Source organism: Oppia nitens, unplaced genomic scaffold (assembly GCF_028296485.1).
Source record: "Oppia nitens isolate AA-2021 unplaced genomic scaffold, nextdenovo-longstitch-racon4-pilon3 scaffold6_pilon_pilon_pilon, whole genome shotgun sequence".
Classification (NCBI taxonomy): domain Eukaryota; kingdom Metazoa; phylum Arthropoda; class Arachnida; order Sarcoptiformes; family Oppiidae; genus Oppia; species Oppia nitens.
Genome location: NW_026533250.1, coordinates 880,043 through 904,204, shown reverse-complemented (window position 1 = coordinate 904,204; position 24,162 = coordinate 880,043). Strand labels below are relative to the sequence as shown.

Here is a 24,162-nt window from a genome sequence, read left to right as displayed (position 1 = left end):
CAAATACAATATTTTTATTTCATTGGCATTTATTTTAAAAGTTTTAATTTTTATTATAATATTTACATAATAATATAAATAAAATATTAAATTTGTGACAATAATAATTCTTAGTTTGATGATTGACTTTAGTTTATTAAATATTTTAGTGATTTATTGATTTATTATCTTAAATTAAGCTATCAATAAAAAAATAACTATTATCATTTTTGTAAGTGTTATACCATATTATAAATCTTATAAAATAATAATGGGATTTTTTAGGTAATATTACCTTAATATAGTGTATAATAGTTATTATTTCATTATGTTGTAAGTTTATTATTAATTTATATGTAAAAATAAATTACATATTTTAACTTATTATTTATACGATATAATGTATTTTCATAATACTATATAATAAAATACATAATTTTTGCTTGAACATTAAAAATTATGCTTAAAAATATTTTAAACAATAATAATCAGAAACATATCATTTACAATATAATATAGTATTTTATTGAATATACAGTGAAAAAACTAAAAATATTATAGTATTTCTATTTATGAGTATATATATAATGAATCATAAATATGGAAAATCCCAAAATTTAAAATAAAAAAGAGATTATAGTTTTATAAGTAGTGAATAGTAACTACTATACAATAATTAATTAGTGCTTAAAGTGTTATAAAAAATGTACTTTTTTAGTCTTTATATCAATACTTATTTTATATTACGACAGTATACTTATAATTTTATAATATATATATATATATAATAAAAATATGTAACATTGAAAAATAAATTTCTTTAAAGTTTAGGGTGGTGTTTATTTTTATGATACTAATTAGTTTTCAGTTGATGAGACAAAAGTAAATTTGTGATCATTTATTTGAAAATATTTTTTTAATAACGACTGTTCATAAAATTATATTTATTTCAAGTATAAAATTTTTATCAATAATTATTAAGTGCACTCTATGTTATACAAAAATCACTGTAGTATTACTTAAAATATTATAACAGAATAATAATTTTTTTTTTAATTTATTTTTTAAAATCTATATATTTTCTATATTATTTTAAAATTAAGACATTACTTAATACCATAATATATACAGTATATATATATATATAAATTATAGATTTATTTGAGATTGGAAATTTTAACAAAACAAAACAAATACTGTCAATACTAACTAAATATTTATGAAAAAATAATATAAGTATTGAAAGTTATGTCAAATAAGTTTTGTTTAATGGAAATATCTTCACATAAAATAAAATGAAATGTATATTTGTGTGAACACACAAAAAGAGCACTTATTTTAAGCAAAATTCAATGTCAATGATTGCCATATGAAGACAATCAGATTGAAGTGTATTTTAATTGCCATCAAATTATTTTACACGTAATTTTCTCTAATAGTAATAATAATAATATGTTTAAAATAAATATTATATGCTTTATATGTACCGTAAGCTAATCCCAAAACCAAGGATTCTTAACACAAACGGATCACTTCATTACTATTATGACGACAACTGATATTTGTCAGACTTTCTCTCTCTCTCTCTCTCTCWCTCTCTCTCTCTCTCTCTCACTCTCTCTCTCACTCTCTCTCTCTCTCACTCTCTCTCTCTCTCTCTCTCTCTCTCTCTCTCTCTCTCTCTCTCTCTCTCTCTCAAAACTCCTACTTTCAAATGACTAGTCCTTCCCATTCATCCCAATTAATCTTCAATCGCATCGCCATTTACTTTCTCGCCCTTGACTAAGAAGCACCAGTGCTTGTGCTACCTGTGCCTCCACTATTGGCACAACAACACCAACAAACTTGTTGAGCAATCAACCAGTTGTTGTGTTGCGCTTCACTATCAGTCTCCCAGTGCTGGCTGTTGTGTCCGTACATCACATAAAATATAAATCTGTGTTTAAATGCTTTCACTTTTCGATAAAACAGACAGTGATTTAATATAATATAACTTTTTCTTTAAAAATATTGTTTTAAGTATTTAAATAAGTTATCTTATATTATAACTGAATTTAAACGAAACTATTGATTAAAAATTATAATTTAAATAATTTTGTGATAATTGATAAAACTTTAATAAAAGTAAAACTAAACCATTTGGTAGTCAGTCCCCAGATATGAGCGGTGACTGTGAATGGATCAGTTGGTTATCATCCAACGCGAGCCGTATGTTTGAATGCAATTATTGGCCAAAACTAGTCTTTAGATCATCACTGCAAAGATCTAACTGTCAATCAAAGTCTTGTTTAGTAACAAAATGCAAACAATCAGCGCATCGATTGCCACAAAACTCTGTGTTATTAACACTGATAATCAAATCATTGCTATTTATTAATTTATTTCTTATACCAATTACGAGTCATGCCTTCCGAGTGCCATATCGTTACCCACATTATCCTCTCTTTCATAAAGAGCTCATCAATAATTCACCCATCGGTAAGACATATGACACACACATATATAATCATTTTATTGTATATTATAACTGTTTTTACCACTAATATGTTTATTACAACTTCAATGTATTGTATTATATCCATTGTTTTACTTTTGTTTAATATTGTTGTCTCAATTGTTCTCATTTCTGGTTTTTACAAATCTTTCTCTTAAATATACAAAATATATTTCGTCTTTGATTTGTTGATAAGTATTTTTGAGACAAAAAATATTACAAACAAATACTGTTAACACATACACTATGAACTAGAAATCTTATATATATTTTAAAAAAAGCTTTTTTATAAATAGTTATCCCGTTATAAAAGTGTTTTAACAAACAAATAAAGTTGTTTTCAATACAAAAATACACTAATGTATTAATAAAGAAAATACAGTACTATATTTACATTTAAAACGAAAAATATAGTATTTATTTCAAATGTAGTTATTTTTATTGAATTCCAGGTTTAATAACTTTTTTACTTACATTTTCAACAACTCTTTCAAACAAATAGTAATACACTCATTGGTGTAATAAAAATGTTTTGCTTTTGATTTTATCGACACTTTTCTTCCTGAAGGTGTCTTTTAAGGAGAGAGAGAGAGAGAGAGAGAGAGAGAGAGAGAGAGAGAGAGAGAGAGAGTAATGAAAATAATGTATTAAAATCACTTTTAAAACAAAATAATTTTTGTTTAAAATTCAATGAAAAATAGAATTTTAATGAGACTAAGCTTTCAGTTGTCTTTCAAAATATGTATTTTAAAATTAAAAATATTTTTATAGTCTTTTCTGTGAATTAAAAAGTAAAAGGACTCAAATAAATATACTGTATATACTGTACATATTCCATATACTTTATATCTACAATATATGTATGAGATTTTTTATGGACAGTTGTTATGATCACTGATATAGAGCTTAAGGGGTTGGTATGAGTTCGACGACTCCCTTATTTTTCTAACTTTTATGCTTAACTAATGTATTATTATTTTAAAAAATATGTATATATTATTAAAAGAAAATAATATCATGAAACATATGAAAATATCATAAAAACAATGACAATTTTTGTGGTAAAAATATAATCAAAAAAAAACAACAAAAATAATTCTGTTTTTCAAAGCTCCTACTCATAGTAATGACATTAGTATTAGCAGTAAATAAACTAAAAAGGATTTGAAAAACATAATAAACAGCTTAAAAGTCACTAATACCAGTGCTGACTAATATTATACAACAACAACAAGTGCTGACAACAATCTCTTTTGTTGTTTTTGCGATACTTTCTCTCTCTCTCTCTCTCTCTCTCTCTCTCTCTCTCTCTCTCTCTTTTCTCTATTTTTTCTTTCTTAAATGTATTGGCATTTGACGTGAAGTGAAAGTCGTTTGACTGGAATTTTGTATTACTTTTAATAATAATAATATTTATTTTTTTTTATTTAAATCATAATTACAATCACGAAAAACATTAATAAATTGTATGAAATGCTTGTAAAACCAGAGCTCTATTATAAAACACACAATATTTTTCATTCAACAAAATCACATAAATAAATGATTGACATTTGAATTATTAATAAAAAAAATATATTTCACGATATCATTACTTTATTTATAAAATACAGTATATTGTATTAATTTCAATAAATTTTGAACTTTTCCCATCAAATAAAACAATATAACAGAACTTGATATTGACTTTAAAACACATTTTTTAGACTAATTTATTTTGAAACAATTATATTGATCTGCTTATAATTAGATATATATATATATATATATATATATATATATATATAAGATAAATAAGTATATATTAATAAATTTGATTATAATTTGAATGACCAGCCGGTCCGGCACCCAATGAGGTGGTCAGTGTTGAGCTGTTTCCTAGAGATAATGCAAAGACACACCACACGTCTCAATACGAAATTGTCAATAATATCAACCCATCGCTTGTCATCCGAAGAGGAGATCCTTTTTATTTGGCGCTTCGACTTAACGGACCGTATGATCAAAGTCGTGACAAAATTAGACTTGAATTTATGTTTGGTATGTTTTAAGATCACTAAAACAAATACAATTATTACATGAAAATAACAGTTAATTAATATTTATTTTTTAAAATAAAAAGTTTATTTACTATAGTTTTTCATTAGTCTTGAGATAACCAAGTTACTAAAAATAGTAATAAATTATTAACAATTTAATTATTTTATGATTAATATCATTGTTCAATGATAAAAACTAAATTTTGAATACACTTATAAAATAATATATAAATTTTTAAAAATTAATTTAAAAATGTATTTTAATATAATTATTTTTTTAATCTAAATTTCTTTATAGTATTATAAATTATACTGTACTAAATATAATATATAAAACATAAATAATATAAATTAGAAAATATGTTTTAAGTATAGTATACAATAATCATAAATCTATATTTATCGACAATCAATAAATTAAAATTAAATCAATTTCTAGGTCCTCGTCCACAGATAGGAAAGGGAACTCTAATATATTTACCCATTTCTAACAACAAAGACTTTACCAAAGACTCGAGCAAATGGGACGCCCGAAGTCATCACATCGATGGCAATCAATTGACAATTCATGTGCACCTTCCGGCCAATGTGGCCGTCGGGATATGGAAGCTAAGGGTCAGTACTAAACAACAGGGATCCAGAAATATCAGATCGTTTGATGTCAAAGAAAATATTTATGTTCTGTTCAATGCCTGGAATAAAGGTATTTTGATATAAATATATTTATTAGTTATTTATTTTGTCATTTTGTTAATTAGTTCAAAATATAAAATAATTGATAATATTATTTAAATAAAATATTACTTTAATGCTAACTTGGTAATTTTAATTAAAGTAAAATTAAAAAATTACACTACACTTTAAATTAATCGCACATAAATTATTTTAGATTATTTTGTTAGCATTTTACAAATAATTTATAACTTATATTAAGTTAATATATTCATATGATAATAATTATTATGAATTTTAAAATATCTATTAATAATACAAAGTTATTTATATTTACATATAGTATATATGTGCTAAATTTTTAATTTGATTAAAAAATTATTTTATTATAATAATATAAATAAATAATAAACATTTAGTTATTTACATTAATATACTTCATATTTAATAAATTAATGAACGACACAAAAAATATTAATTTAATGTATTAATTTACAATAATATTATTAAATATTGTAAATTATATACTAAATATTTTAGTTTATTTTTTAAAATAAATAATATAAACTATTTATATGTTTAAGATGACGGTGTGTTTCTACCCGATGATACCAAGCGTCGGGAGTATGTCCTCAACGATGTCGGCAAAATTTATATTGGATCGCACTCTAAACCTAAGGGAAGACAATGGATTTATGGACAGGTATGTAATTATTTTATTATTGTTGTTTTCTTTATTAGTAATTTAAGCTTTTAAATGTTTTTATTTATTATAACATACATTTAAAATTAATTGCTTAACAAATTTACACTATATAATTTAACTCAAATTAGATAAATTATTGAAAATTATTAATAATTATTTGTTTTGGTGGGCAAAGTATTTTAATTGCATTATATAAATAATATCATTTAATTTTTTAATTTAATTTAAATAATATATTATCTTATAAAACAATGTCATTTTTAATTAATGGGTTATCTTTCTTAGAAAAACATGTTTATATTATTATAAATGCTATGAACTTGAAAGTGATATTGAGTTTGGATTTGTTTTGTTTAAATTCAAAAATAATTATTTTTTAAATTTAAATTATAACTAATATAATTTTATTGTTTGATTGGAAAACTTTTTTAATTAAGTTTAAAAAACTCATTCAAAAACAATAAATAATATTTTATGCACTGATTTTAAAAACAAAAATCATATGACAATTGAAATGATTTTATTTTTTTTAATTATAATTATATATAAATTATAAATCAATTATTAGTGGCGAAAATACATTAAATTACAAAAACATTTTTTATTGCATAATATCTATAAATAGTTTGCCGATTCAGTACTTCCGGCGGTAATGTTTATGATGGAAAAGACTCGTCTCGACTACTCTGCTCGGGCTAATCCAGTCAAAGTGGTCAGATCGGTAGCCGCAATGGTCAATAGTCACGATGATAATGGATTATTAGTGGGTAATTGGTCGGGTAATTATAATGATGGTAACGCTCCGTGGCAATGGACGGGTAGTGCACCTATTTTTGAACAATATTTGAGATCTAATGGCGAGCCAATCAAATTTGGTCAGTGCTGGGTATTTGCCGGCTCTACTACAACAATGAGTAGAGCATTGGGAATACCCGCCCGAACCATAACAAACTTTGTATCAGCTCATGACACGGATGACAGTCTTACAGTCGATAAGTTTTTTACCAAAGATGGAGAACCTATTTCTGATGTCAATTCAGACTCCATCTGGAATTTCCACGTTTGGACTGATGTTTGGATGTCAAGGTATTTCAATATAATATATTTAATAGTTTTTTTTATAAAGTATTTAGACTTATACTGTATTGTACTTCAATTAATTAGTTATTCATTTGTTTATTTATAATCATTTATTTATTTTTATATATAGTATATTAACATAAGTACATTGTTTTATACTATTATAGACCCGATTTACCACCGGGTTATGGGGGCTGGCAGGTGATTGACGCCACACCACAAGAGTCAAGTGATGTCAGTGGTCTCTATCAAACAGGCCCGGCATCGCTAGAGGCCATACGTAAGGGGGAGGTCGGTATGGCATATGACGTGCCGTTTGTGTTCGCTGAAGTGAACTCGGATGTCGTGCACTGGCAGTTGGACGAAACCAGTGAACTCGGATGGAGAAAAATCAAGACCAATAAATACCAGTTAGTTATTACCAGTTCAATGTCTCAAACACACACCTCAACCAACCTTTTAATACTTTAAACCATTATTTTAAAGACAAATTCCTTTCAATTGCCTCTCCTTTTATGTTTTCATACAATCAATTACTGTTGTTTTGCCATACATTACCCTCAGTCGTGTCCCTTTGTATTGGGTATCCCGGAGCTAATGACTTAATGCTAATAAGTTTTTTCATCCAAACACAACTCTCTCTCTCTCTCTCTCTCTCTCTCTCTCTCTCTCTCTCTCTCTCTCTCTCTCTCTCTCTCTCTCTCTCTCTCTCTCTCTCTCTCTCTCTCTCTCTCTCTCTCTCTCTCTCTCTCTCTCTCTGAAACCCTCACTTTCACTTTTGATTTTTAGGCTCACTTTCCTTGAACTCCTAACATAACTAAACAGACAACTATTTAATTTGATGTTTCAAACCATTAATCGCTTATAAAATTACATATAAACACACAACAGTCAAAAGTCAATATTTTGATCATTCATTCAATTGAAACATCAATAATTATATTTGAAATTAGATAAAAACAAAAACTTGTAGACTATTATTTATGCATTTAATATAACAATAACATTTATAATGACCTTGTTGAAATATTGCTATATTGTAGGTGCAGGCTCATATTACAATTTAACCTAGGAGATTGAACTCAATTGCACCTCTAATAGCCCCCTCTTTAACATAAATTTATTTATATTTAGAAACAAATATAGTAAAGCACTTAATTTAAGTAATAGTTAGACGAGTAATTTATTTGATCATATAATAGCCCAAATGCAATATCAGTGTAATCGTGCATTAAGTTAATAATGTTAAACATTAATGATGAAGGTCAATTCAAAACAGGTCATATATTCAACTTTGTATACAAACATTTCACAAATTTATACATAATTTATATTTATCATCAGTTTTATTTAAAAATCAAAATCACGATTGACCAAGGTTATCCAATTTTTAATTGATACTTTCAATTTTTACATATATATATATATATACAAAACATTACTTTTTAATATAAATATATGCAWCCAAAGGTGTAAATTAATTAATTAAACATTTTGATCAATAGTGTCGGTCGAAAATTGTTTACTAAAAGAGTTGGAGTCGATAGTGATTACGGCGGCATTTCTGACGCCGAAGATATCACTGCCTTATATAAGTTCAAAGAGGGAACAGAAGAAGAACGTATGGCTGTCCTCAATGCTGCCAGAGGTCTGATATTTTGACATTTTTTCAAATACAATAAAATTTGTATATATGTATAAATATAGGCACAAAATATAGCATTTTAATAAGCAAATAATATTCTGAATATTGAATTATTTAATAATTATTTAACAATTAAAAAATTTTAGCAATTAACAGAATATAATTATAGTTTTTATATTTTAGTTATAGACATAAATACTATTTGAGTATATACATTGTATATATATAAATATATATATTTATATATTTGAGTGAAAAAACTTTTTAAAAAATCAATTATTTTGCAACCAATGTGGTACAGGTGCCGGATTATCGTTTCTATTTGAGTTACCTCAGCCCGGAAAAGAAGACATTGAATTTGATTTGTTGGACATCGAGAAAGTGATTATTGGAAATCCATTCTACATTCAGGTGGAAATGACTAACAGAGTGGGCAGTGTTAGGACAGTCACATTGTCGCTGTCGTGCAATAGTTTTTATTTGACCGGAATATTGGCCCGAAAAATCAAACAGGACAGACAAATCATTGTATTACAACCCTATCAAAGTAAGTCAATTGAAATTTTCATTATATATATTCCAATATTAGATAATAATTATATTGTTTTACTAATATTTCTAATTTATTCATTACTTTATACAATATGAGTATTAGGTTAGGAATTAGTCATAACATATAATAATTAAGTAATAAAAAATTAATTTAATAACTTTAATTGATGAAGCAATTATCAAATTAGTAACAACTTTGAATATAATATATTATCTTAAATTATACAATTTATTAATGAGTGATTAATAATATAAAATACAAATACGGCATATCTCTAGGATATGAAAATTTAAACATAAAATTTAACGATTAACTTTAATCAGATATTTTATTATTTTGTTATTTAATAATAAAACTTGATTTATTTAATAATTAATTATTGTTTTTTAAATTATTTATATATATTAATATAAAATTATGTAGAAAAAACATCAGATATTGACATAATCATTTTTTATAATACTATTGAAAATATAGTTATTTATTTGATTTTTTTTCAATAAAAATGTAATATTATAATTACAATAACAAGCCATTGATTTTCTAATCAAATATTAATAATAATAACTTCTTTTGTTTTAAAGCCCAGTTAAAAACAAAAAACAAATATTTCTTATCAAATAAATATCCTCATAATTGTCTTTCAATGACGACTTTTTTATCACACAAACAATGAATTATATATAAAAATGATTATGTAATAATACAGACAATTATTATAAGTAGCGATTCCCATAGTATTTAAATAAACAAATTTTTACAATAACTAACAATAATTATCAATACATTATAAACCTAAAGCAGTTAGAAATTATTTTCTCATTTCAAACTTATTATATAAATTGAGTATTTATTTCAAGGATAAGCATACAAATTATACTAAAATATGTGTTATGTTTTATACATTTTTTTCAAAACAGAAAGAATATACAAAAATTACTTTTTCAAAGTTACTAAATAATAAAATATTTGATTTAAAAAAATGAGAAAATTTTTTATTTTTTGTATCAATAAATAAAAGTCAAATAACTATTGTTTATCTTTTTTATTAAACAATTATTAATGAAACAGAGGAAGTATTTAGAATTCGTGTCAATTCTGATGATTATATCGACAAATTGGTTGACTATTCAATGATGAAGATCTATGCGATCGCAACGGTTAAAGAGACACAACAGACGTGGAGTGAAGAAGACGACTTCAGTATAGAGAAACCACAGCTTCATATCAATACCAGAGGAGACATAGTTGTCGGCAGAGAGTATGGTCTGGAAATACAAATGACAAATCCTATTAATCGTGTCTTAACTGACTGTGCCTTCACTATTGAGGGTCCGGGTATTACCCGTCCCATGCAAATCAAATTTAGAGACATACAACCCGGAGAATCGATTGCACATTCACTTAGATTTGTACCACAAAGACCCGGTCCGCGGACTATAGTCGTTGTCTTCCATTCCCGACAACTGATTGATGTCGTGGGCAGTAAACCAGTGAATGTAATCGCCTGAGACCTACATATACTCTCAACATTTACACCTCTCTATCCTTTTATTATTGCCTTTCCTAATGTCATACAATTGTCTTATTGTGCAAAACTGCAAGTTTGCAAACAATTTAAACAAATACGGTAACTATCTATTGATTACCCATATGTTAAAAAAGGCACTGTTTGTTAAATACAACAAACAATATTGAAATTTTAAATGACTGCCATTTAAATGAATTGATTGGTAACAAACATATCTTTCACATTATAAACACACATATGTTTTGGTGACCGTGGCCTCAAACAGGTCTCAAATAATATAAGATATTTAAACTGCCAAAACTTACCTATGATATATTGCAATATATTTTATAATAATTTATACAATTATTTAAATACCACATGGCCTTAGGTTTTTATAAAAATGACTTTTCATTTTATTTAATGATTTATACTATTATTTTATGAATGCCATCAGTTTAAAACACATACACATAACTAAAAATGTGTTATTGTTTTATTAATTTACTTACAAACACGATGTATTTTATATACAGCCAATTTTTATTATATATATATATTTTTTTTGTAAAAATATGCTCTAATTTTTGTCAATATGTAAATGTATAAACGCATCTCACAATTTATTTAGATATGTTTTAATTATATTTTCTTAATTTTAATAACAATAAAAACAAAAGTATAAATTAGATAACAATTTTTAATTGTTGTATTTGATCATTTCATTTGTTTTATATGTCAAATATTTTTATGTATTGTTTTTAACTATTCAAAATTAATTTTTATATATATATTTTATCAATATAAAAATTGCTTATTTATAAATAATCTAATGCATCAAATTTTTGAATTAATGTATTTCATTATTGAATTTTATTTATAATATACTATCGTATAAACAATTAATACTATGAAATAGTGAACATTAAATTGGTTTTTATTTATTTATAAATTAGCTTTTATTCTATAATAAAAAAAACTTTATTTTGTTGGAATAGCAGACTTGAGTTGTCTGACATCAGTTTTTTTTTAATTTAAACATTACATAAATATTTTGAATTACACCCTAAAACAATATATTATTAAAATATATGCAAACATTATAATTGAAAACAAAAATTATAAAAATTATATATACATATTATATAAATAAGCCACTATATTACAATTATTATTATATTCAATTTTTAAAAATTAAATTTTAATTGAACCGTTAATTAAATATTTTTAAAATTCTTAATTAAATGTGATTTTTTGTTTTCAATTTGTTAAAACAGCACAATCTTTATTAAAATGTTATTATCACATAAAATAAGTGTGAATTGAGATCCTAATAAATTGACATAAGTATTGTATTGAATACTAAATGTGTTACAATAAATTTAATGATAATAAATAAACAAATGTTTGAATCCAATTGTATTAACAAATTGTATATACAGTTCATTACAAATGCTTCAGACATAAGTAGTAATAAAAATTGCAATAAAAGTAGTGGTAATCGTCTAACAAACGCAAGACTGGACTCGTTATCTAATATTTGTAACTTCCCTTTGATGTCGACGACTATACCACAGAATTAGCGATATGTGTGGTAAACGTCTCTCTCCTCTCACACCTAAACATTACATATCAGTGCCCTTTGCTTGCAATGCAGTAGCGATGCGATGACAGCACAGTTGTAAAGCAGGAAATTAAGGAAATAGAGATGAAATTAAATGACCATTTGATGCAATGCTTTTTACTCATAATAGTATTGTCATCCAATCTCGTCAACGACTCTTTCATCTGTCGATATTCACATCGGATTAATAGATAACAAAAGCCACTATTTAAAGACAGAGACAACACTCAAAAAAATCACAAAAAAACATTTAATACAAACAAACTAATGGTTAACATTTTTGCTTTAAAAAATTATTGATAATTAATATATGAACACTAAAATAAAAGTCATACAAGTAATGAAAAGTATATCTATTTGTATGAATCAGATGAGTAGTACAAGTATCACATCATTGACGACCCACTCTCAGGCCGGTGTCAATCAATTGGGTGGTGTCTTCTCTAATGGCAAACCCTTACCATTTCATGTGAGGCTTAAGATATTGGAAATGGCTTTATGTGGGTATCGGCCGTGCGATATATCCCGACAGCTACTGGTCTCACACGGGTGTGTCAGCAAAATACTGTCCCGATTTACAGAAACTGGTTCTATATTACCCGGTGCTATTGGTATGACATTTTAGTTTTTCTGGTTATTTAACTGCTTGTTAAAGCATTTTTAAAATTTGTAATAAATGTAAGCTTATTTTGACATTAGTTATTAATTGATTTATTGGACATTATTATCCACTTAAGTGTAATAGTATATAATAAGCGTTATAAGTATAATAATAAATTGAATATTGTTTGAGTATAGACTTGATTAAAAATATTAAATATACATGATGTAACAATTTTAATAATTTAAAATTAATTATAACTATACTCAAGCTTTAATATGAATGTTAATTAATTAAATTACAATCAATGTTATAATACTAATGAAAAAATCAATGCAAATGCTAACAGTCATGAGTACCAAAACAATAGTGTCCACGAAGTTAACTGATAATTGTTGTCATAAGTGATATTTAATAAAAAAAAAATATTTTATTAGTTAATCTTTAATAATAATTTTGAAAAGTATTTATTTAAAGTTTAAAAATACTATATATTTTTAAAATAAAAAAGTAAATTATTTTAAATTTTTACATATATTATAATGAGTTCAAGGAATGTATAGCTAAACGTGTATAAAATGACACAAATGCTTATACACTACTCCTTCAAAATAAATATTTAATTTTTATAAGTAATTTATTCCAAAAATAAGTCCTAAAAACTAAATTAACAATTATATTATTATTTTTAATAATTTTTAAACATTTTGAAATATTATGTTAACTTTTAAAATGACAATTAATCCGATTAAATTAAATTAATACATAACCTTACCTTCATTTTTGAAGGCAGTAAATATAAATAATGCAATTAAATATCGATATATTAAAATTCACAATAAAATCAATTACTTATCTAAAATCAAAATAATTAATAATTAATAAAGTTATTGAAAATGTGTTAAATTGCATATTTGATTAAATAACTAAATGTTTTGCAAATTGTATTTTAATGATTGGTTATTATAAGCATTATTTAATATTAAGATAATAATATTACATAAAGCATATACTGTATTTTTAAAATTAATTATAAAATTTCTAGTGTCTATATTTTTTGAATTATCATATTTTGTAATGTAAATAAATATTAGTAAAATAAAAGATAATACAAACATTGTATCAAATAGTTTTATGTTACTAAATGTATAGAAATAATAAGATGATAGTGTTAAAAAATACAAAAATAAATAAATAATGGCTTTATTTAACAATAAATCACTATTATTTAAAATTGATAATTTATTAGTTTTAACTCTTTACAATCAAATTGTTTACTTATTAAAAAATATATATTAATTTTTATAAAATCATTAACACATTGTCTAACCTCCAAACTATTACTGATAAGAATGACCTCAAGATTTTTATTTCAAACAAAAACTTTTATATCAAAAACTATTTTAAATTAATTTTTACTCTTTAGCTCAATGTTAGAGTATTTTAGATTAATTGTTAATTGAGTTATTATATTTTTAGCTATTTATACAAACATTTTAAAAAGTAATTACATTTTTTATATTGTCAAATATTTTTTAACTTTAAAATTTATAAATATACTAGTGTAATAATTACTTATATAATCTTAATATAAATGATACAGTATATAAAAAATACATATAATTTATTTACTAATGAAATTGAATTTAAATAATAATTGTAATGTATTTTAATCTATTTGAGGTGGAAGTAAACCACGAGTATCGACACCATTAGTGATAAGCAAAATAAGACAATATAAAGAAGAAAACGGATCTTTGTTTGCGTGGGAAATACGGGAAAAACTACAATACGATGGTATATGTCTTCGGGAATCACTTCCAAGTGTCTCATCTATTAATCGTATATTACGTAAAACAATTGGCAAAACTAAGACTCGCAGCACTGGTAGTTCAGCAATCTATTCAACATCCACTACATTAACACAAGTTCAATGCAATTCAATCAAATTTAACTATAAATATAATACAAATATAAATATGTTTAATAATCAAATAAATGTTAATCATATGGAAAACAAATCATTGACACAAAAACCAAATGAAAAGACATCTTTTCTTATAAAAGATATTCTCGGATATAATGATTGATTTGTTTCACATTTTTGGTTTAAATATAGTTATATTATGTTTTTTGTTTTGAATATCAAATGATATAAGTAAATATTTATTAGGTTTTTTTTTAATTTTCATCTATATTTAAATATATATTACATTTAATTTTAAATAATAATCTCTTAACTATTTAAAGGTTTATACAGTACATGTAATACAATTAATATACAAATATAAATAACAAATTTTCACATATATTTTATTCTTTTTATTTATTACTAAATATAGTATTTTATTTAAATTAATTATTTATATAAAAAATTATATTTTAAGACATTTTAGTAATCAAATTTAAAATTTATTTATTTTTGTGGAAATTCTTTTTCTAACAATTATAATATATTATGAGATCATCGCTAAATTTTTCACACATTATTAATGTTTAATTTCATTAGTTATGACATTTTAATAATTATTGTAAATGCTATCATAATTATGATTTCGAAATTTTTATAACATTGTCTCTAAAAATTCAATAATTTAATATTTTGTTTTATTTTAAGTAAATGTTTTGCTTGTGTACTTTATATACTAATATTAAGTACAATAATAAAACAATAGATGAAAATTTATCGCAACTACAAGAAAATAGTTCACAACAAGCATTTTGACCCAAATTGCTATAATAATGATGTTTTTAGTACTAAAATCTAATGTATTTTTGGGCCAAAATCTATGAGACTTATGATTATTCGTGTATTTAGACAAACAACACATTAATTTCTTTAATAATAATAATAATAATAATACAAAGTTTTCATTACTCTTATGTCAAAATTTTTAAAAACTATTAACTTAACAAATAGTAAACAAATACTTTTAGTTTTTTTTTATTTTCAAATGTGAATTACCGGTAATTGTCATATTATACTACTTTTAAATGAAATGTCAATTTAATATTGCATTTTATTGCTTTATTGTGGTTTACAACTTGTAAATTACAAGTTATATTTGAATATTAAAAAAATAAAATAAAAATAATTATTTACATAATATTGATATCATTTTTCATACATAACTAATAACAATAAAAAATGCAATTTAAATATTAAGCAATTTATTAAAATTGTTTTTTAAAATTAAACAATAATTATTATTTAAAAATTTACTATATTTCATCTGATCTGATAATTGTAATACAGTATCATATATACAATATATATGAAATGTACTTGTTAATTTAAATCTCATTACTATTAAACTACCGATAAAATAGTTATATCATTAAATATTTAATACTGTATTACTTGAACTTTACAGTAGTTTAATTATAAATTATATTAATAATTGCATGTATTTTTCAATTTATATTTAAATTAGTATTAATATTAAGTCCATATAATTATGAACATCATGTAAAGTGTTATTACAATTATTAGAAAGTAATACAGTATTAATAGCAAATGTATTAATACTTGATTGTCTAAAAAATACATTTAAACGACAACTACAGTACTTTTATTAAAATTTTTAATAAAGATATTTTGTTTCAAAAATGGCAAATATTGTACTGTATTTGTAAACTTTATAATAGAAAGTACTGTATATATACATAATACTGTATACAGTATTAACTGTAATATATATTTAATTTCTGTATCTATTAATTATATAATAAATAGTTTTATTATTATTACTATTAATTATATAATAAATAGTTTTATTATTATTACTATTAATTATATAATAAATAGTTTTATTATTATTACTATTAATTATATAATAAATAGTTTTATTATTATTACTATTAATTATATAATAAATAGTTTTATTATTATTACTATTAATTAATATAATTTAAAACAATATATTAATCTTTGAAAGTTAGAGAAATACACTAAAAACTGACAAAAAGTTTAAATTATTTGAACAAAGTTTGAAGCGATTGTCAAAAGTAGTCAAACAGTGAATCACTATTAATAACACGTGTTTTAACACATTTGTCGGCATTTGATTGATTTGTGGCCACAATGGCTACCGAAAAACCTCACAAAGACATCGATGATCTGATGAATGTTGTCATCATTGATAAACATATCAATCAAAAACCCCGATCAGTTTTGGTCGACAAATTCAAAATGAGATCAAACAAAGTAATAGATAATTGTGACAAACAATTAGACATAACAAGAGTCGACAACTTTGTTATCGATGAACGACTTGAAGTAAAAGACAGCAAAGAGTTTCCAAAACTGAAGACAATTAAAGAGTTGTTTGAATTTCAAAGAATAGATTTGGAGATCGGATTTAAGGAGTGTTTGGCTAATAATGGATTAATAGCTGATTATGAGATCTATCGCACAAAGAAATGGTATCACTATCTTCAGAGAACCAAAGAGTATAATCTCATTACTAAATATAAGCCAAAGTTTGTCTCATTTGGCGGTCCCGTTGCAGACATTATGGCCACCATATATGACACACATATTGGTTGGAAAATCTCAGCAGAAATGGTCAACGGTTTGTAGTTTTTAGTATCAGAAGTATTATTTGAATTGAAATGTTGTTAATATACTTCAGATGTGATATATTTCTACAAAACCAGACACGAGAGGAGTCAATATGATAATCCTTCCGATCGCGTCAACCGACGGTCATATTGTTTGCTTAATTTCTTTCAATTAGCCACCGATCGGGACGAGACCGACAAGAGTGAGTATATCAAGCATTTTGCTATCAATTGTGTCCAATTGGGGTCACATAGACTGATGACACTTAACGAAGTGGACGCAATTGATGATAATGGACAGTCAGTCGACCTAAAGTTAGTTAATTTGATCCGTGGATCTCGTGATCAACAATTTTTTGAGAAGAAAAAATTATTGAGATTTTGGTCCAAAGCGTTCATTCAAGGAATGGATAAAATAGTTATCGCAAACATCGACGACAACTATTTAAAGGACATTGAAGTGAGAAAAGTATCGGAAATACCCGAATCGGGTGCCAGTTATTGGTCTAGCGGTCGATGCATTGAACTTCTAAAACGTTTCTTAAAATTTATGAAATCAAATGTTAAGGAAGAAAGGATTGTCTATGACTTTGATTTTAATCGCGGAGAAGAATATGTCGCGTGTTATCAAACAAATGATGGCAAACATGTCATTCCCGTCGACTATAATAATCACATCGATATTGACAATGATATCAACACTATTGAAGCTACTATTGACTCTAAATTACAAATATTTTAATATATAAACAATTTTATTGTTTAACATTTACTTATTATTAATCTATTTTATTGTAATTTAAATTACCATTTGATTTACGAGTAATTTATATTATTTAAATTATAATCAAAAGCTATATAAATAATCAAAAATGTTTTATTACTTAATTTTTTATACTTATTAGTTATTTATCAATTTAATAATTATTTATTTGTAAAAAAATTTTAAAGCATTGAAAAACATTTATAAAAGTTTGAATTTACACGAAATTGTTATTAAATATCTAAAACTAGCTAATGTTAAAATCTATTATTAATTTGATTACACTTATAAAACCTAGAGATTGTGTTTTTAATATATATCTATATATGGAAATATGTGTAATTTACTCATTGCTAAAATACTTATCACAAAACTAAATAAATTAAAAATATAATAAATAATTTTCAGTTAGTATGATTACCGTAAGTTTTAATAAAATAATTGATACAAATTTCTAAAAAAAATTATACTTTATTCAATCATTTGATTTTTCATAATTTTCATGTATGATAATCACAAATACATTTAATATTTAAAACTGATTTATCATATTAATCGCAATCACATCAATAGTTGTTTTCAATTTTGTAATTTAATAATATTTATCTTTTTAAGTCACGGGTTTCAATTGCTCACACCTATGACTGTCACAGTTAATGATAATAACAAAATTTATTAATTTCATTTTAATTAATAATAACTGTTTGTATATATATAATTGAGTCTCATATATGATTTGACATTGAAATACAATGATTTATTGAGTGTAAAATGATTAAATTTGACCAAGGCCCTAATGTTATTAAACTTTTTCAATGACATCATTAATATACATTTTATAAAATATGTAATTTACTTTAATTAACTCAAAATTTTATAATAAATATTTGAAATATTGCCAAAAAATGTGACCAAAGATTTGTTATGACACTGGATTTAGTATAATAATAATTATTATTATTCAAAACTAATAAATTTATATTTATTTTTATTATTAAATTGCTTAAAGAGATCATATATTTAATAGTGGTTTAGTCAAAGTTTCGTTACTTAATTTTAGTTACTTTTAAATAAAATTATCGGTAATTTATACTTTAAATATTAATAATTAACATACGGTAATTTACATTTTAGTTTAATAAATATTATATTAATAATTAGTTATGAATTTAAAACCAATTGATAATCAATACCACAAACATCAGTCTATAAGTGCTGTGAGAAAAATCATAATATTCAAGAATTTTTTGATTCATAGAAACTCAATGATTGCAACTAAATATCATCACCTGATGTACTTCTGAAGGTCTTAATCGGTATCGGAGTCAATGGATTCATTGACCGATATAACACATAGTATGATCCATATCTAGCACTACCTGGACCTTGATTTAGTGGGGCCTCCCTAACCATATATATATATATATATTTCAATAGAATTTCTATCTAAATAGATAATAATTATATAAACTTAAATTAACTCTTTAATATTTCTACAAAATTATCTAAATTGCTTAATATTTTTATTTTAACTTAAATATATTATCAAATCAAATGTATCGCTTGGCACACACACACACACACACACACACACACACACACACACACACATGTCAATACATACTATACTTACTACTAAAATCATATCATTTTCAAACTACTGTATAAGTTATAATTAACGAATATAATTAATATACGGTATATTGTATTAAATTTTGTGTATCATTTGATAAGTAAAGTGTAAATGGATTAATAATGACATTTTATAACTACGGTATAAAATTAATATAACATACCATTTACCCGATTTCCCAATTTTTATCTTCAAATTCCCGACCAATTTCATGTTTGTGTTACTAAATTAATCAATTATATGATCAAATAATAAATTGAATGATCGAATATACCCATAAAATCCAATTTTTATAAATAGCATTTGACATTATCCATAATGATCAACAATATTATAAAATAAACATTTATTATCTTAAACTTTAAAAATTATAACATAAACATCAATTTATCAGAAATTAAAATTAATACATTATTACAAATTGTAATTTACAGTATATTTTTAATCTACAGAGTCTATACACTACTATCAATAATACAATATATATTTATAAGATTACCGATACCTAAGCGCCATATAATTGACACAATATAAGTTTGTCTCAAAAGTTAGTTCACTTACATATTATAATTACATATAAAAAAATTATACATATTTGACATTACTTTATTATCAGTATTTTTTATCTTATTTGTAAAACCGACTAAAACCAGTGTTACATTAAACTAATAAATACATTAAAATTACATTTTATAGTTAATCATTTTTTTAGATTAATTAATTGAATAAATAAATAAATAATATTAAATATATAATTTTCTTAAATAATAATTATGATTAAATTTATAATAATAATATTTGTTCAAGCATTTTAGTAAATAAAATAACATAAACAAAATAAAAGTATAATAAATAAAAGTGTATATTATATACTACTGTATATATCAAACAAAATATTGACAAAATAACAAAAGTCTATAACTAAATTGTAACTATTACTGTATTATTTAAATTCAAATCAATATATTATGTCTAGGTATTTTATAAAATTACTTGCTAATTAATTAATGACTTATACAACAATAAATAAATGTAAAAATAAAATAAGATTATATAATTTGTATGTGTATAAAAAATATCACTAATATTAAATTATTATATTCTGTAAAAATTAAATTAACTTGTGATGAACCACAATTATTATACTTATATATATTTATATACATTTAATTAATTAATTTAAAAACATACTTACCAATTGATGTTTACATACATTCACATACACACACATACAAACATATACAAACACATGCATTCAGGGAAGCCGCCATTACAGGGGCGTTGACTCATACGCTATAGCAGTGGAGAGTCAACAGTGCTTAACATTATATGTTGGGGTACACTGTACTATTAATGCGTACACTACTATATAGTAGTACAGTGCTCCCATTTATATAAGTATACAATACTTACCATATATAACTGATTGAAATTCTCTATTTGTTGTAAATCTTATTTAGTCAATAATTTAGTAATTTTTAATATTTTTGTAGACTTTTTGTTATATTCGTGTTCTAGACTTTACACTTAACACAACTATATAAAACACAACACATAACTAATTATACTTTACTAATTATAACCAAATATTACATTTTACATTATAACTCCCATAGACCTGTCAATCATAGCATCCCTATGCTCTGGTTGCGTCACTGTATCTACAGTTGCGTAACTATAGAATATTCTGGAAGCATAGCCTTGACAGTACATTTATTGATTAGTAGAATCACTATATAATAATGCTTAGCATCCATTATTTTATCAGTTACTCGCTTGCTATCACAGAGCACGCATCTCATGCTTTTCATTATATAATATCCTATACTATATATTATATTGTAATGGAAACRTGTACTCCCTATGTATTTCAATGTGATTTTTAAMTTTAAATAAAATTCAGTTTTAATTCAAAGTGATTGTATACACTTGTGACGGCACCTAATGAACATTCGCCTTAATTAATATTATTTATTAATAATTTTCATCTCATTCATCAACAACTACACTCTACATTGGCTTTTCATCACAGCTTCGCTTCAATGACGGGAAAGTCAACCCCACACCCGTCACAAACTAAAATATGTTGTATATATAAAATTATATATATATAAAATACATGTATAGAAATGCTAATAAAAAGTAAATTGACATTAAAAAACAAAATTATAAATTATCTGTTAACTAAAATTTCTGTTATATATTATATAAGTTTAGCCTTCAAAAGGATTAAACTAAAAGTCAACCAAAAATGTTTTGATTTTGTAACACATTTGACTTTGTTTACAATTTATATATAAAACTATTAATTTCGTTGTCAAATTTTTGGAAAATAAACAACAAAAAACATTAAATTTTACTTTTTCAAAATATTTTTATAAATTTACTTTTATTGAACTTTAAAAATAGCAAATTTTCCAAATAAGACAATAAAGTACTTATAAAACATGTGTAAGAATCAGCTTAAGAGACAACACTATCTTTTATGATATGTTATGAACTTAAAGTTTCTACGATTAATAAAAAGCAATACTTAAATAAATATTTTTCATAATTTTAAAAAATAAACAAATTAAAGTTAATTTCAGAGAAAGTTTGTAATTATAAATTTTAAAAAATATACATAACATATTAAAATCATTAAATATTTTTTATAGTTTTTAATATAGCAGAAAAATAAAATTTTTTAAAAATTATTAATAAAAAATTATACATACTATATATATCAATAATAGTTTAGAAAAATTTAGACTTATTTCTGTAACATTTTTATTACGTTAGCTATATACTACATATAGTATTACAAAAAATTATTGTAAAAGTTTATTATTGCATTTCTTAAAATTTAGTATTGAATTATAAAAAATATTTGCAATCTGGATGTGTAATCCACGTGTATATCATAATCAAAAATATTTGAAACTTTTTGACAAACTTATCTGTAATCAGGTATTTGTTTTAAAAATAAAAGACAAAATATTTTTTTTAAGTCTTGAAAATTTAACTTTTACTTTAAACTCAGAGACGGCTAATGCGATTGTAATATAGTTTTCAAAGTATAAGTGAGAGTTAAATGTTTGGGTAAATGTTGAGATTTTGGTTTACATTAGCTTAATATACAGGTATTCAGATATATATATAGTTTTTTGGTACTTTTAAGTTAAATTAAGAAATTTTTAGATAACAGCAAATATTTGTACTCATATTTTTAGTGAGAGTTAGAGTACAAAAGTGTTTTTGACATTTCAGAAAAATGTCATAAAAGTTCAAGCAATGGTATGTGTTATTGTCCTGAAATGGTATGACCTCATCAACTAACAGTGCATAACCTCATGGCATAAACTTTAACAGAGTTTCGTTAACCTATTGGTTCATAGAGTTATTACCAAACATTTCCATAGATTTCCAGAAAATTTTCTTTATTTTAATTCAAATTCAACTCCAAATGTCATTAAACTTATGTTTCATATCATCGATCATTGAATTCATTGGTATTAGGATTCAATGTTTCATTTATAGTCATTATTTAATGTACCTATAGATATAATGATAAAGTGCAAGGTCTCTTTTTCATTTATTCACTATAACATCTATTAATACATATGTATAACATTTTTATATCATTCATTAACTCATTTTATAATGAAAAAGATATATTTTTATATAATGTTTAAAAATTTTGTTTAAATTGTATCAAATATTTATATAAGAATATATTTACACTTAATATAAATTATTAATGAAATTAATTTTGCAAATTTTAAATAAAATAAATACAATTATTGAACTTTATGTGATAAAGAAAGCAATTATAAAGTGCAATATTTTAGACTTACTTGAAATTTAATTAAATAAAATATTTGTTAACACTTTGTTAAAATTATTAATAAATATTTATAATAAGAATTTATTCTATTGATTGTAAGCAAATTTGCATCAAAATTAATAGATAATAAATTTATTTAAAACAGATGTACCAATTATTAATATATTTTTTAACCACAATGAAACAACAAATAATTATTTATTTATTTTACCCAATGTAATTTTATCAAAAAATATATATACAGATTATTATAACATATTTATTTGTTTATTGACTTATTAGATGCATATATAAAGTATTTTTCCAACAAATTGTTCAAAAAATATTTAATTAAAAATACAAAATCAAAATGACTTTGAAAAGTACAGACTTTCCATAAAGAGGTGTGAATGTCATTCAACAGTTGTAAACAACAATTATTTATAAATAATTATGAGATTCATATCATTAGTTCCTGTGGTGTTTCATCCTTTC

General features: G+C 23.5%; 3 protein-coding genes across 3 annotated transcripts; all 3 read left to right on the top strand.

Annotated features, from left to right (window-relative positions):
* The first annotated feature begins 2,111 nt into the window (after positions 1-2,111).
* On the top strand, positions 2,112-11,058 carry LOC128962499 (hemocyte protein-glutamine gamma-glutamyltransferase-like). The gene is made up of 9 exons (XM_054308873.1): positions 2,112-2,457; positions 4,310-4,513; positions 4,952-5,215; positions 5,769-5,887; positions 6,516-6,976; positions 7,138-7,380; positions 8,476-8,618; positions 8,917-9,162; positions 10,240-11,058. The coding sequence occupies exons 1-9, from the start codon at positions 2,139-2,141 to the stop codon at positions 10,677-10,679; spliced, it is 2,439 nt and encodes an 812-aa protein (XP_054164848.1). The 5' UTR covers positions 2,112-2,138; the 3' UTR covers positions 10,680-11,058.
* A 1,611-nt stretch (positions 11,059-12,669) lies between these two features.
* On the top strand, positions 12,670-14,867 carry LOC128962501 (paired box protein Pax-1-like; the record flags this gene model as incomplete). Its single annotated transcript, XM_054308875.1, has 2 exons — positions 12,670-12,913; positions 14,587-14,867. Coding segments are annotated over exons 1-2 (522 nt in total), but the record flags the coding sequence as incomplete, so codon positions are not given.
* Positions 14,868-16,869: 2,002 nt separating this feature from the next.
* LOC128962371 (uncharacterized) lies at positions 16,870-18,208 on the top strand. Its single transcript, XM_054308744.1, has 2 exons — positions 16,870-17,477; positions 17,538-18,208. Exons 1-2 carry the CDS (start codon positions 16,988-16,990, stop codon positions 18,206-18,208), a joined length of 1,161 nt encoding a protein of 386 aa, XP_054164719.1. The 5' UTR covers positions 16,870-16,987.
* The last annotated feature ends 5,954 nt before the right edge of the window (positions 18,209-24,162 follow it).